Below are 11141 nucleotides of genomic sequence, written 5' to 3'. Positions count from 1 at the left end.
TGCGAGGTCGTATTGGGTCCACTGCACATCGAACATGTACAGTGACGTCTACTCAGGCACCTGCACGGTACTGCACACAGCGTGAACGTGAACGATACAAACCTGCATCAGACAAGCGCCTATGGGGTGCTGCGTTTGCCATTCTCAGCACTCCAAGGGACCGCTTTTGGGCAAACAGCAGTCGGCGATAAATCTCTGTCAACTTCACCTCGTGCAAATTGTCAGACGCCGGTGCAATGAAGTTATCCCTTGAAGTCGTGTTGGGGATGGCCCTAGCAATCGATTCTGGTGAGTACCATCGATTATATGGTCTTGCATAGATTGCTTCATGACGATTATCTCCAATGCTCCTTTGCAAATGATATTTTGAGGTTCCTATAATAGAAGTGAAGCATAATAGCTCTTATTTCTGACAATTCTTGCATACAGCTGAGAAACTAGATACAGATGTAGAACATTTGATTATGCTTTTCCAATAGATAAAATTCTTACATACGAAGTATAACGGTTATATGACTGTAGGTATAATGTGGCACTTTATATATACATACGTATATACTAATAGTGTACTTATATTCAGGCTTCTTTTGCCTGCGATGAAGATCCGGTAATGTGTTTTTTTAGCACACAGCGTATGCTATCAACACAAAGTAGATACGTCTACCATTCCCCGAATTAGGCCGAAAAATTGACTCACCGCGTAGCTAATTGGAGGTGCAGCTGGGCTCATTACGAGGTTACATGAAATGCTTCGTACTGGTGATGTCGTAGGCTGAAAAGAAGACTGTGTATCTAGAAAAGCTATTTTGCATCGTCACATGCATCGAAGCTCTGTATTTAGAAAAAAGGGAAAAAACTCGCTACTACTCTTTAAGGAAGAAACCAAAAGGGAACATTCTACTATAACATAGTGTAATTCTGATGCGAATGATACTGATGATTTGCGACCAACGGCGGCAAGGTGCATCCATACAATGTTCGATTGCCACGATCAATATCGTATACCCCAACGAGCTCCGCGTGTGATAGCGAGGAAGCCTGTAAAAATGGATCTGATGAGCAGAACAGTAGCCAGTAACCCGCTTTGCGTCAGATACATTCAAACTATTAATTAGGTCTTTTGTTTTAATAAAACACAGCAAAATTACAGGTTTTATCTGAGGTCGTTTCGAATGCTAGTAACATCGGCCTCGTGGGAATGAATGCAGGTGAGTGCGATCAAGCTTAAAACGGCCTCAAGCAAACGACGTCATGTCCTGCTAGAGCATCGGGGCTTAGAAAATAACCAAATGAAGTAACCGATAGATTAATTAAGAAATTGAAACGTTATTTTAAGTTAGAGTTGGTCTACAGAAATTTCTTCATTTTTTAAAATTTCATATACATAATATAATCTAATAATATATCTATATTAATAATTAATAATAATATTAATAATAAAAATAATAAAACTATAGTAATAAATAATGTACTACGCAAAGTGAACTTTTACGAACGTTTGCCACTGCTTATGGATCTACCACTCCGTGCGGGGTGTAACCACAGCACGCAATCCCAATGCGACAATGGCAACCCTGTCATAGACATTTTAAAATGCGACGGGTTTCCGGATTGTGTAATTTTCGTGTGTTCCTATCAACCGCCTGACCTTCTCGATAGGAACAACGCCAGTAAAAAAATCTTTGAATATTAGGCCCTTTATGCGGATCGTATAATTCGCGCATCACATCTCATCTAGGCAGAAATCGACGGAAAACCTCGTCCAGTTTCGAATTAGTAGTTGTTCTCTAAGCTTGCTTAATTCGATGGCCCACGCTCTCCACAGGGGAAAAAAGTTGCCCGGAATTTCGTTGTTTTGATGGCTCACGTTGCGTAATGAAGCTGGCGCAATGCGACGGACGTGAAGACTGCGAGGACGGTAGCGATGAGCTTCACTGCGATCTGAATAGAAGTAACCCAGGCAATTGGCTTTCGCGCACTTTTCTAGATGACTGTTCAGGCTTTCGTTGTGAAAAGGGAGGGACGTGCATTGAGAGTGAGCAGGTAAGAGGCCAATACTTCTACTATTAGCTTTGGTCTATAGTGCTTTAGTGGCATGTAGATGGAACATATCGATCACATAGGGTTTATGATAAGTTCACATGATAATGCAAAGTTGCAATTTGATGAAAATCATATTTAATTAAAGCAGATGAAGCTCAGCTTACCTGCTTTAGACAGAGAGCACTTCATCGTCAACAAAGGATAAATCATGGACCATGCAAAAGCCTACCAGCGAGGAACTTGGGGCACTTACTATGATAGATATATTTATCGCGCTATGTATGATAGATGCATAGATGCAAAAATCAACCGTATGCCGTGTCATAAATGAGAGAAATAGAATGTTCATATAATAACAATACTGATACACTGACCGCGGATTGTTGTGTTAACTACTAACTAATCCTTCTTTCAAGACGCTTGAACATTTGGTAGATAAATTAATATAATTGCAAATCACCAAAATTTCAAATATGAATCAATTTCCAATAATTTCAAATGTGACCTTCTTTGTTTTTTGAACATCATAGATCTGCGACGGAAGGAAGGACTGTATAGATAATAGCGATGAAGCCCCGACACTCTGCTCTCAGCATCCATGCTTAAAGAACTGCGAGCATTTCTGTATACGTCACCGAAACGTATCGATGTGTGGTTGCACACCGGGTTACGATGTTTTTGACGGCCAACACTGTCGAATAGCCGATTCCTGCATGGCGGAAGGTTGTTCGCAGCAATGTGACCAAATAGGTATGGGTAACATGTGATCGGCTAGCTACGCACCTCTACGTGCGGATAGAAACATCGCTCTATCTACCAGTCATAATAATCGTCTCCTTCTGGACAGCTGCACCGTTACGAACTGGCACAGTCGGCACTGTTTTCGTTGCTACCTCACTCTATCCTAGTTTCTGTTGATACTGAGAAATGCGGAATCATCACAGAGCATGCAAACTAATAGCGTCACGTTAAGCTAAAATACCTCTATAAACCTAGTCTCGGTATAGTAGTGTCTACACAGATCTCGCTATGTTCACTGTGTGACCTTTACTGAAGATTTGATTTGTCTCAGTGGCTTGTTCTCGTTGCCTTTTGACGTTCTGTGTTTCTCCGCGACTAATTTTTAGGACAAACGGTGAAATGCAAGTGTCAGACTGGATTTCATCTAACAACTGAAAAGCGCTGCGAGATCGATGCAGCTGAAGGTCCGCCGTCGATCCTGTTTGCTATGGGACATCAAGTACTCGAACTAGACGCGGCGAACCATGAGTATTTCGCTAAATTCACTGATCCAAGTTCGGCGTCGTCGGTTCTAGCATTCGACATAAGTATAGGCAATAGTATTCTGTATATCGTAACGGCTGATCATGAAACGAGGAGATGTCGTCTTATGTCAAGTACAAGAGGCGCTAGAGCTAATGCCATATTTAAGCATCATGCACACCTCGGCGAAATTGTAGATCTTGCAGTAGATTGGATAACGAACAACTTGTACATAGTTGACGCACTGATCTCATCGATCGTCGTTTGTCGGCCGAGCGAGGAGATATGCGCTCAAATCTTTACTGAACTTGGCTCAGCTCATTATATAGTACTTGATCCAATCGAAGGTCGTCTATTTTGGAGCGATTTAGATGATAACAAAAAGGGAATCTATGAAGGATCAATGGACGGCAAGCTGAAAAAGGCTCTTGTAACGGAACGTGTTACTAAGCCATACGGTTTAGCACTCGATCTATTTGCCAGCCGACTCTACTGGCTTGAGGCTGCGGATCTGCGCGTGAAGTTTGTCCGTACCGATTCGGGCGTCCGAGGCGAGCTCATCGCACTGCCGGCGAACAGGTACCCTTCAGGACTTGCCGTCTTTGGTGATCATCTCTACTGGTCAGACCTGGGGCATCACAGTAGCAAAGTGGCATCATGCGACAAACTTACCGGCAAGAATGTTACTATCCACACTGAAACCAATTCAGGCAAATTTATCTTCACATTACGAGCCTACCATCCTCTGATGCAGCCACCGAGAAAAAATCCGTGCAAAAGCAATCCATGTTCCCACTTGTGCGTCATCTCTGGTCCTAGCGAAAAAAGCTTCGCTTGCCTTTGTCCTTCCTATTATAAGTTAGTATCGAAAACACAATGCGAATTGAGTACAGCGTCATTCATGATGGCCGCAAGCGAACAGCTCATTTTTGTTCCGTCCGACGCTGCTCTCGGTCAAGATTTGAGCGCCACCACAACTGCGAAGAAGATTCCCCACGTCGCTACTATGGCCTTCGACGACGCTGAAAACATGCTATACGCCGTTGAAGATAATGGTACCCCCCGTATGATCAGAATCAAGCTAGAAGACAACTACCAGCCGGAAACGGTCAATGTCAGCATCGATTACGTTACGACGATGCATTTCGATCCCATCCATCGCCTGCTGTATTGGTTGGACATCTCGCAGGCTGTCATTGGCGTCTATAACCCCCAACGGAACGAGGAATCTCGTTTCCGATTAGAGAATCCCGACGTAACCAGTCCAATCGATTTTGCCGTTGATTTTAGCCGAGGGCAAGTTCTTCTTACTATATTTAATTAGTTTTCGTTTTGACAGAATAGTACCTGGTCTTTCTAATGGCTCTTTATTCATATTACCACACTTACCTGAACTCTTATTTGTCTGGTTGTAAGTATGAGGCTTTTTTGTGATATACGACAATGATAATAGTGTTCTGCGTCGATCGCGATATGCGCTAACATAGCATGGTTGTTCCGGTTAATATCACTAGTTAGCGATTGGATTCGCCTTTGTTGTTTTTAACTTTCGTTGATTTAAGTTGTGAGTATAAGTTTTATGTGGACATAATGATTACAAGCCGCATGACTAATGGTTACTAATGGCCATCTCCACAGACGGATGTACGTTATTGTTGTGAACAAGACCACGGCCGCACGCGTAATTAATATATACCGCTCTAATGGGAAGTTTGAGCGTGCACTGAAGCCCCGCGGACGACGACCATTTCGAATTGCCGTGGACTATAAGGAAACTATTGTTTTTGTTTACGATGCTGAACAGCAACAAATCGATTCTCTCGATGTGAGGTCAGGAGAGACAGTTATCACAATTCACAACGTCTCGTATGTTCAGCATCTTTATTTCTGGGAATCGAACCTGGTCTGGTCGGGACTGCGTCAACAGGGCTTCTTTAGTGCAGCACCAAATGGCTGGACAGTTAAGCAAGTGCGTTCGGCTTTTCTAACTTATTGTTTTTTTTCTTCCTTTCTTTCATGTTTTTTTCTTTTTCTCATAGCTTTACTCCGATAATAAATCATCATAGAGGTTGGCTTACCATTAATTTCATTCCCAAGCTGCTCAGGTCGCCGACTGCTAATCGAGCAAGATGCTTTGTTTACCTTTCTTTGCAAAAAAAAAGATTCGCCGAGAAGAGTGGATTGCATTCACTTCAGCGTTGGCCTTCCATAGAGAAAAGATGCCGACGGCCCTTTCAGGCCCGTGTCACGAAAACAACGCCGGATGCTCCCATACTTGCATTGACAGCCTCATGGAAAGCTTGATTTGTCTTTGCCCCGTCGGCATGCAACTAGGTACGGTATACATCTCCGATGTAAATAGAATAGACCAACTAAATACGAACACTCGCATTATAAACATATTTTGTGAACCGATAGGCTGTATTGTTAACAGGGTGCACTCTAGCGAGTGTGTGCGCCCATACAGGTAGCTTGCATTAGACGCAAAGTTGCAGATAAGGATTCGCGCTACGAGAACTGCTAATACAGTTTAACAACTACGACCGAGTTCGTCTATTAAACCTTTTAAAAGCAAAGGCTCTTAAATAGGTGACAGTTTGGTCTATCAGACAGCCCGCTATGCGAAGCGAAATAGGCTACGTACAGAATAGACCTTGGAGCGGCGGCATATTTCGCTCTAAATCGGGGAAACATAGACGACTCCTGACGCAGCAATTATTCTTCACGAAATACAGATACTTGGCAGAAATGCTCTCTTTAGCGGACAATGAGTTGTTCATTATCAGTGGACACTGGTTTCACTACTTAATCTAATTACAGAACCCAACGGGAGGAACTGCACGGCCATGCCGAGGGCGCAATGTCAAAGACACGAATTCGCCTGTTCAAACGGCTACCAATGCGTCGATAGGAGCCTGACCTGTGACAACATCGGACATTGTGATGATCGCTCGGATGAAAACTCTACTCTATGTACGAAGTGTCCGATAGGAATGATAAAATGTGGTGATCTGGGCCGATGTGTTCCGGATTCAGCCATATGCGATCATATCGATTGTCCGAATAGCTTCGATGAGAACTTTTGTGTTCTTAAAGTGCCATCACATAAATGTGATACGGCTACGGAGCATCAGTGTTTGCACACCCAGAAATGCGTTCCGAAAAGCCAACGCTGTGACGGTCGAATCGATTGCGCCTTCGGTGACGACGAGATCGACTGCCAATGCAAGGAGGGGCAATACGCTTGCAAAGACGGGCGCCGCTGTATTGACTCTGGAAAGGTTTGTGACGGCGTCGAGGATTGCTGGGACGGCGACGACGAGCAGGATTGTCCGTTGTCTTGTTCACCGAAGATGTTTAAATGCGGTAATGATCTGTGCCTCCCAATAGATTCGATGTGCAACAACTTCATTGAATGCCCCGATGGAAGTGATGAGGCAAACTGTACGTACGTCGGAGTACGGACGGGCCTGAACGAACGCGTTCCGTTCTTCTGCGCGAAGAAGCAAGGCGTGATTTGGTGCGATGGTGAATGCGTTTACTACAAAGAGGTGAGTAGTTATGAATTGTGAGCTTATTTGGCAAATTTAAGTCTTTTTGGTTTTACATTGTCAAATTGTACATGAACGCCTTATTGTAAAACGAATGTCATGACCATTTTCCGCGATCGTTTTACCCTATGCATGGATTCTCTTTATAGGTATTTCTGGCGGGTTGTCAGAAAAACATCTTAAAGCTTTTACTAGTCCTGGACAAATACGTCTGTCGACCATTACGGGAGAAAGCGGCTCGTTAATATCCGGCTCCTGATGTTGTTCGGTGTTACCTAGCTGCGTTGTAACTCACGTGAAACGCTGTTGTTTTTGTTCCCCACAACTCATAGCTGTGCGACGGTATGACAAACTGTCTCGATGGACGTGACGAGGCTAACTGTACGCATACCGATACCAGTCACTGCTCCGCTTCGGGACAATTCCTCTGCAGCAACAACAAATGTATTCTGTATGGCCTGGTCTGCGACGAAGAGGACGATTGTGGCGATAACTCAGATGAGACGTTGCCCGAATGCTCTGTCATAAAGGCTCAAAACGGTCACAAGACGCCCACCAGAAGCTGTCACAATGATCAGTTCAGATGCAGCAGTGGGAAATGTATTCAGTTGGCTGCTCTCTGCGACGGCAACCACGACTGCGACGACGGTGGTGATGAAGGACGTCATTGCCTACGTAACGAATGTGATAGTAAACCGTGCCAACATCACTGCTTCGCTACACCCGAAGGATTCCGATGTTCATGCAACGAGGGATACCGTCTTGCAGAAGATCGTCGTTCGTGTGAGGATATCAACGAATGCGCTGAAGACCATCAGGACGATTGCTCTCATTATTGCATGAACACAGAAGGTGGCTTTTACTGCAGCTGCAGTGCCGGCTACGAGATCGCTATGGACAACAAGACATGCAAACTGCTCGGAGTACCTCCTATTCTGGCCTTCGTCTCACATAATGAGATTCGCGCAATGTCGAGTCGACATCATTTAATGACCCGCATGACACCTCAACACGACAGTATGATTAGCGGGTTGACTTTTAACGCGATTACTCAAGTGCTGTATTTTTCGGACGACTCAAGCATTTGGAAATTGCCTCTCGGAGACGCCGTCCTTAATCCGAAGGAAGTGATCGAAGCAACACGTTTCGTTATGCCGCGTCATATTTCTCTAGACTGGGTCACTGGCAATATGTATATGGTAGAAGGACACGAAAAGATTGTTGCTTGCAATCTGACGTGCGCGCATTGTATTCACATGGAAGGACTTGACGGTTGGATGGGAATTCGCTCCTTAGCGCTCGCCGCCAATGAAGGGTGAGAAATGATTAGGTCGTACTAGAAAGGTTTATTTGGTCTAGTTGGTCAAGGTAATTGCTCAACACGAGCATAAGACACATCGGTCAGCAGCTAGAAACATTAAATTGTCTAGTTGTATGAACTGAAATTTTGCTATAACAGTAACATAGCTATAGGCCAGCTTCGCTATAGATCAGGGGGAAAAGAAGGCTGTACTGTTTCGCGTTCTTCGTCGTAGCAGTATCGTACACGATTTGTACCTAACGGCCTCTTCTGCATTCACCCTTCCAAACAGGTTAATGTTCTATTCGTATTGGGCTGGCCATTCGACCAGTTCTTTGAGCGGTGTGGTTGTAAGCTCGGAAATGGATGGGGGTGCAAAGGCTGTCATCATCGAGAGTAGAACAATAGAGCCTAGTCATCTCCAGGTCGATTTTATTCACCGACGCCTATATATCGCTGATTCACGACTTCAAGTGATTGAACACTTCGATTTCCAGGGCAATAATCGGAAGGTGGTACTACGTGGCCATCACGTAAACGCGTTTGTATTACTACCTGATTTACTTATCTGGTCAGAGCATAATGGCATCTTCAAGAAAAACTGGTATGTACGCCTCGACTGGTCTGGTCAACCTCGAACTTGCATTGCGCGCTTCCGAATTTTTACATGAATTACATGCTATTTGATGAACACTGGCTGACACAGCCACGTTACTTAACAGCTACTGGCTCCCCAAGTCAAATGATTATGTCGTTAGTATTCAATCCATGTCCTCTTAGCGTAGCTGCTAAATATATTGCATCCTAGCATTTTCTCTTTCGGCTTCCAGTAGAACAGCACTTCTGCTCAGAATATTCATTCATAAATGATTTCCTCGGCATTCTCCATATATATATATATATCTCTCTATCTATTATCTATTAATGTAAAAATTAAACTAAGTCAATTGAATTGAATCATTTAGATTTTGAACATTACTGCAGCAGATAGAATATTGCTTTTCGGTCCTTTCGTCAACAGGTTCCCTTCGAAAAATACAATTTCATCGATCGCACCCAAAGTGCACGCATCGCTAATGACCGTCCTTCACAAGGTGCGCCAGCCCCCGTGCTTCAACCCGTGCTTAAATGCTCGTTGTGGACACATGTGCTTGCGCAACCGACACGGACACGTGTGCGCATGTGACGCTGGGTTCAAGCTAGACCACGACAATAGGACATGTATTCCGCTAACTGATGACGACATGGACGCGCGTTTCGCAGACGCCGCGGTTCATGACTTCTGTCATCCGGGTTGTGTGCACGGTCGATGCATCCTGCACCGGAACCAGAAGCTGGCAAGGTGTGAATGCTCCCAAGGTTATAGCGGTGCTCGATGTGATGTTTCCTATCATGAACTATCATCAGGAACGCTAATTGTGCTAATTGTAACACTGCTTCTTGTCGGACTTATTGGCGGAACAATTCTACTTGTTCTCCATCGGTGCACATCGCAGCTGTGAGTACTTAATAAGCACGATGTTGACACAACATGGAAACAACAACAGATAAAATGCAACAGTCTAGAAGCTACCTCTGTAAACCTATGTGGGATTTTCGTTCTTTCAATGTACATCGAACAGTGCGAGATTAACCTTTCTATCTGGAGATTCAGAAAAAAAAAACTTCACTGCTCTCACCAAGAAATGCTGTTGCTGCTTTAAATAGTAGTCAGACGTGACTTGTCACTATTAAATTACTGGCGCATGCTGTAAAAACCGTCTCACAATATTGTCACAAATATTGTGACATATTCGTGCATGCGTTCTGTGCAATCTATAAACAACAGATTTGCAAACAATAGTTGCAAAACCTAAAAAGCTTTTTGGTCGCCCTAATCAGGTTGAAAGGGTCCTTTTTCTAACGCAACGTTTGCACCAACCTTATTTATACTCATTTTTGCATATGTACACTAATCTAGTTTGTTTTTGTACTGCTGTTGAGTTGTTGTCTGTTATTGGCACGCGGCATGAAGATGCTTCGCTCAAGTGAGGAGCAATCCAGCTGTATAACGTAGTTATTTAAGCGTTTGTGTACTCGTCTCATTACTGTGAATGTTTACTCTTTAAGTAAACGTTTTACAGAAAATAGGTCGTACGCTGAGTGCCAGCTTACATAGATAGATAGACGAAGGAACACGAATGGGTCCAGGCTTAGAAAGTTGCGATGCAAAATTTATAATTACACTAGCCACACTAGACATCAAATCTCGCAGCAGTAGAGATGCTAAAGACGATTCGTGTCTATGCGTCAACTGTTTTTAGTTCGCCCAAGATGAATTTGTTAGCTACCTATCGTGCCAGTGATATGAAGAAACTGATTGGAGACGATGAGGACGACCAGGACCTGGGCGACATTCCGGAGCTGCAAATTCAACACGGAGGAGTCCTGCACAACCCACTGTTCGGTTTACAATGGGCCACTATGGAGACAGGAGAAAAATCCCTAGCGCATGACAACAGCAAAATTCGACCGTCGACCTCACCCCAACTACGGAGCAGAATCTACGACGGCCTTCAGAAAAGAATGAGGTCATTGAGAGAGACTTTTTCAATTTTTAAGGGTTGGCTGTGTTCCCTAAACTGATTATATATATATATATATATATATGTATATATTGATATAAATATATATATATATATATACATATTATATACATAGAATACCTAGGACAGTCATATATATATATGTGAAAATGTTCACGAAATCTATGTAATGCTATGTTACCTGCGCGCTTCTAAAAATATCTTTGCCAATAATGACAATTTTAAATTAACAAACTGACAAAATTGTAAATAGACTTTATTAGCAAATTTATGAAATAGAATAAGAAAGTGTCCCAATCATAACGTGTTTTTATGTACATATATGTATATATATATAATTTCGTTCTCTTATTCAGTGTTAGGCATGTAGAGTTCAAGTCGTGTGAATTTAAAGGTCCT

At 43.3% G+C, this 11141-nt stretch overlaps 1 protein-coding gene across 1 annotated transcript; it reads left to right on the top strand.

Moving 5' to 3' along the window:
• Window positions 1-155: 155 nt before the first annotated feature.
• LOC111258994 (low-density lipoprotein receptor-related protein 2) lies at window positions 156-11039 on the top strand. The gene is made up of 12 exons (XM_022830640.2): window positions 156-288; window positions 1140-1208; window positions 1826-2043; window positions 2574-2793; window positions 3171-4602; window positions 4945-5275; window positions 5469-5640; window positions 6127-6857; window positions 7190-8172; window positions 8450-8761; window positions 9179-9655; window positions 10461-11039. Exons 1-12 carry the CDS (start codon window positions 237-239, stop codon window positions 10780-10782), a joined length of 5319 nt encoding a protein of 1772 aa, XP_022686375.1. The 5' UTR covers window positions 156-236; the 3' UTR covers window positions 10783-11039.
• The last annotated feature ends 102 nt before the right edge of the window (window positions 11040-11141 follow it).

This window comes from Varroa jacobsoni, unplaced genomic scaffold, assembly GCF_002532875.2.
Source record: "Varroa jacobsoni isolate VJ856 unplaced genomic scaffold, vjacob_1.0 scaffold_284, whole genome shotgun sequence".
NCBI lineage: Eukaryota > Metazoa > Arthropoda > Arachnida > Mesostigmata > Varroidae > Varroa > Varroa jacobsoni.
Note: the sequence above shows the minus strand (reverse complement) of the source record. Positions and strands in the feature narration are given on the sequence as shown.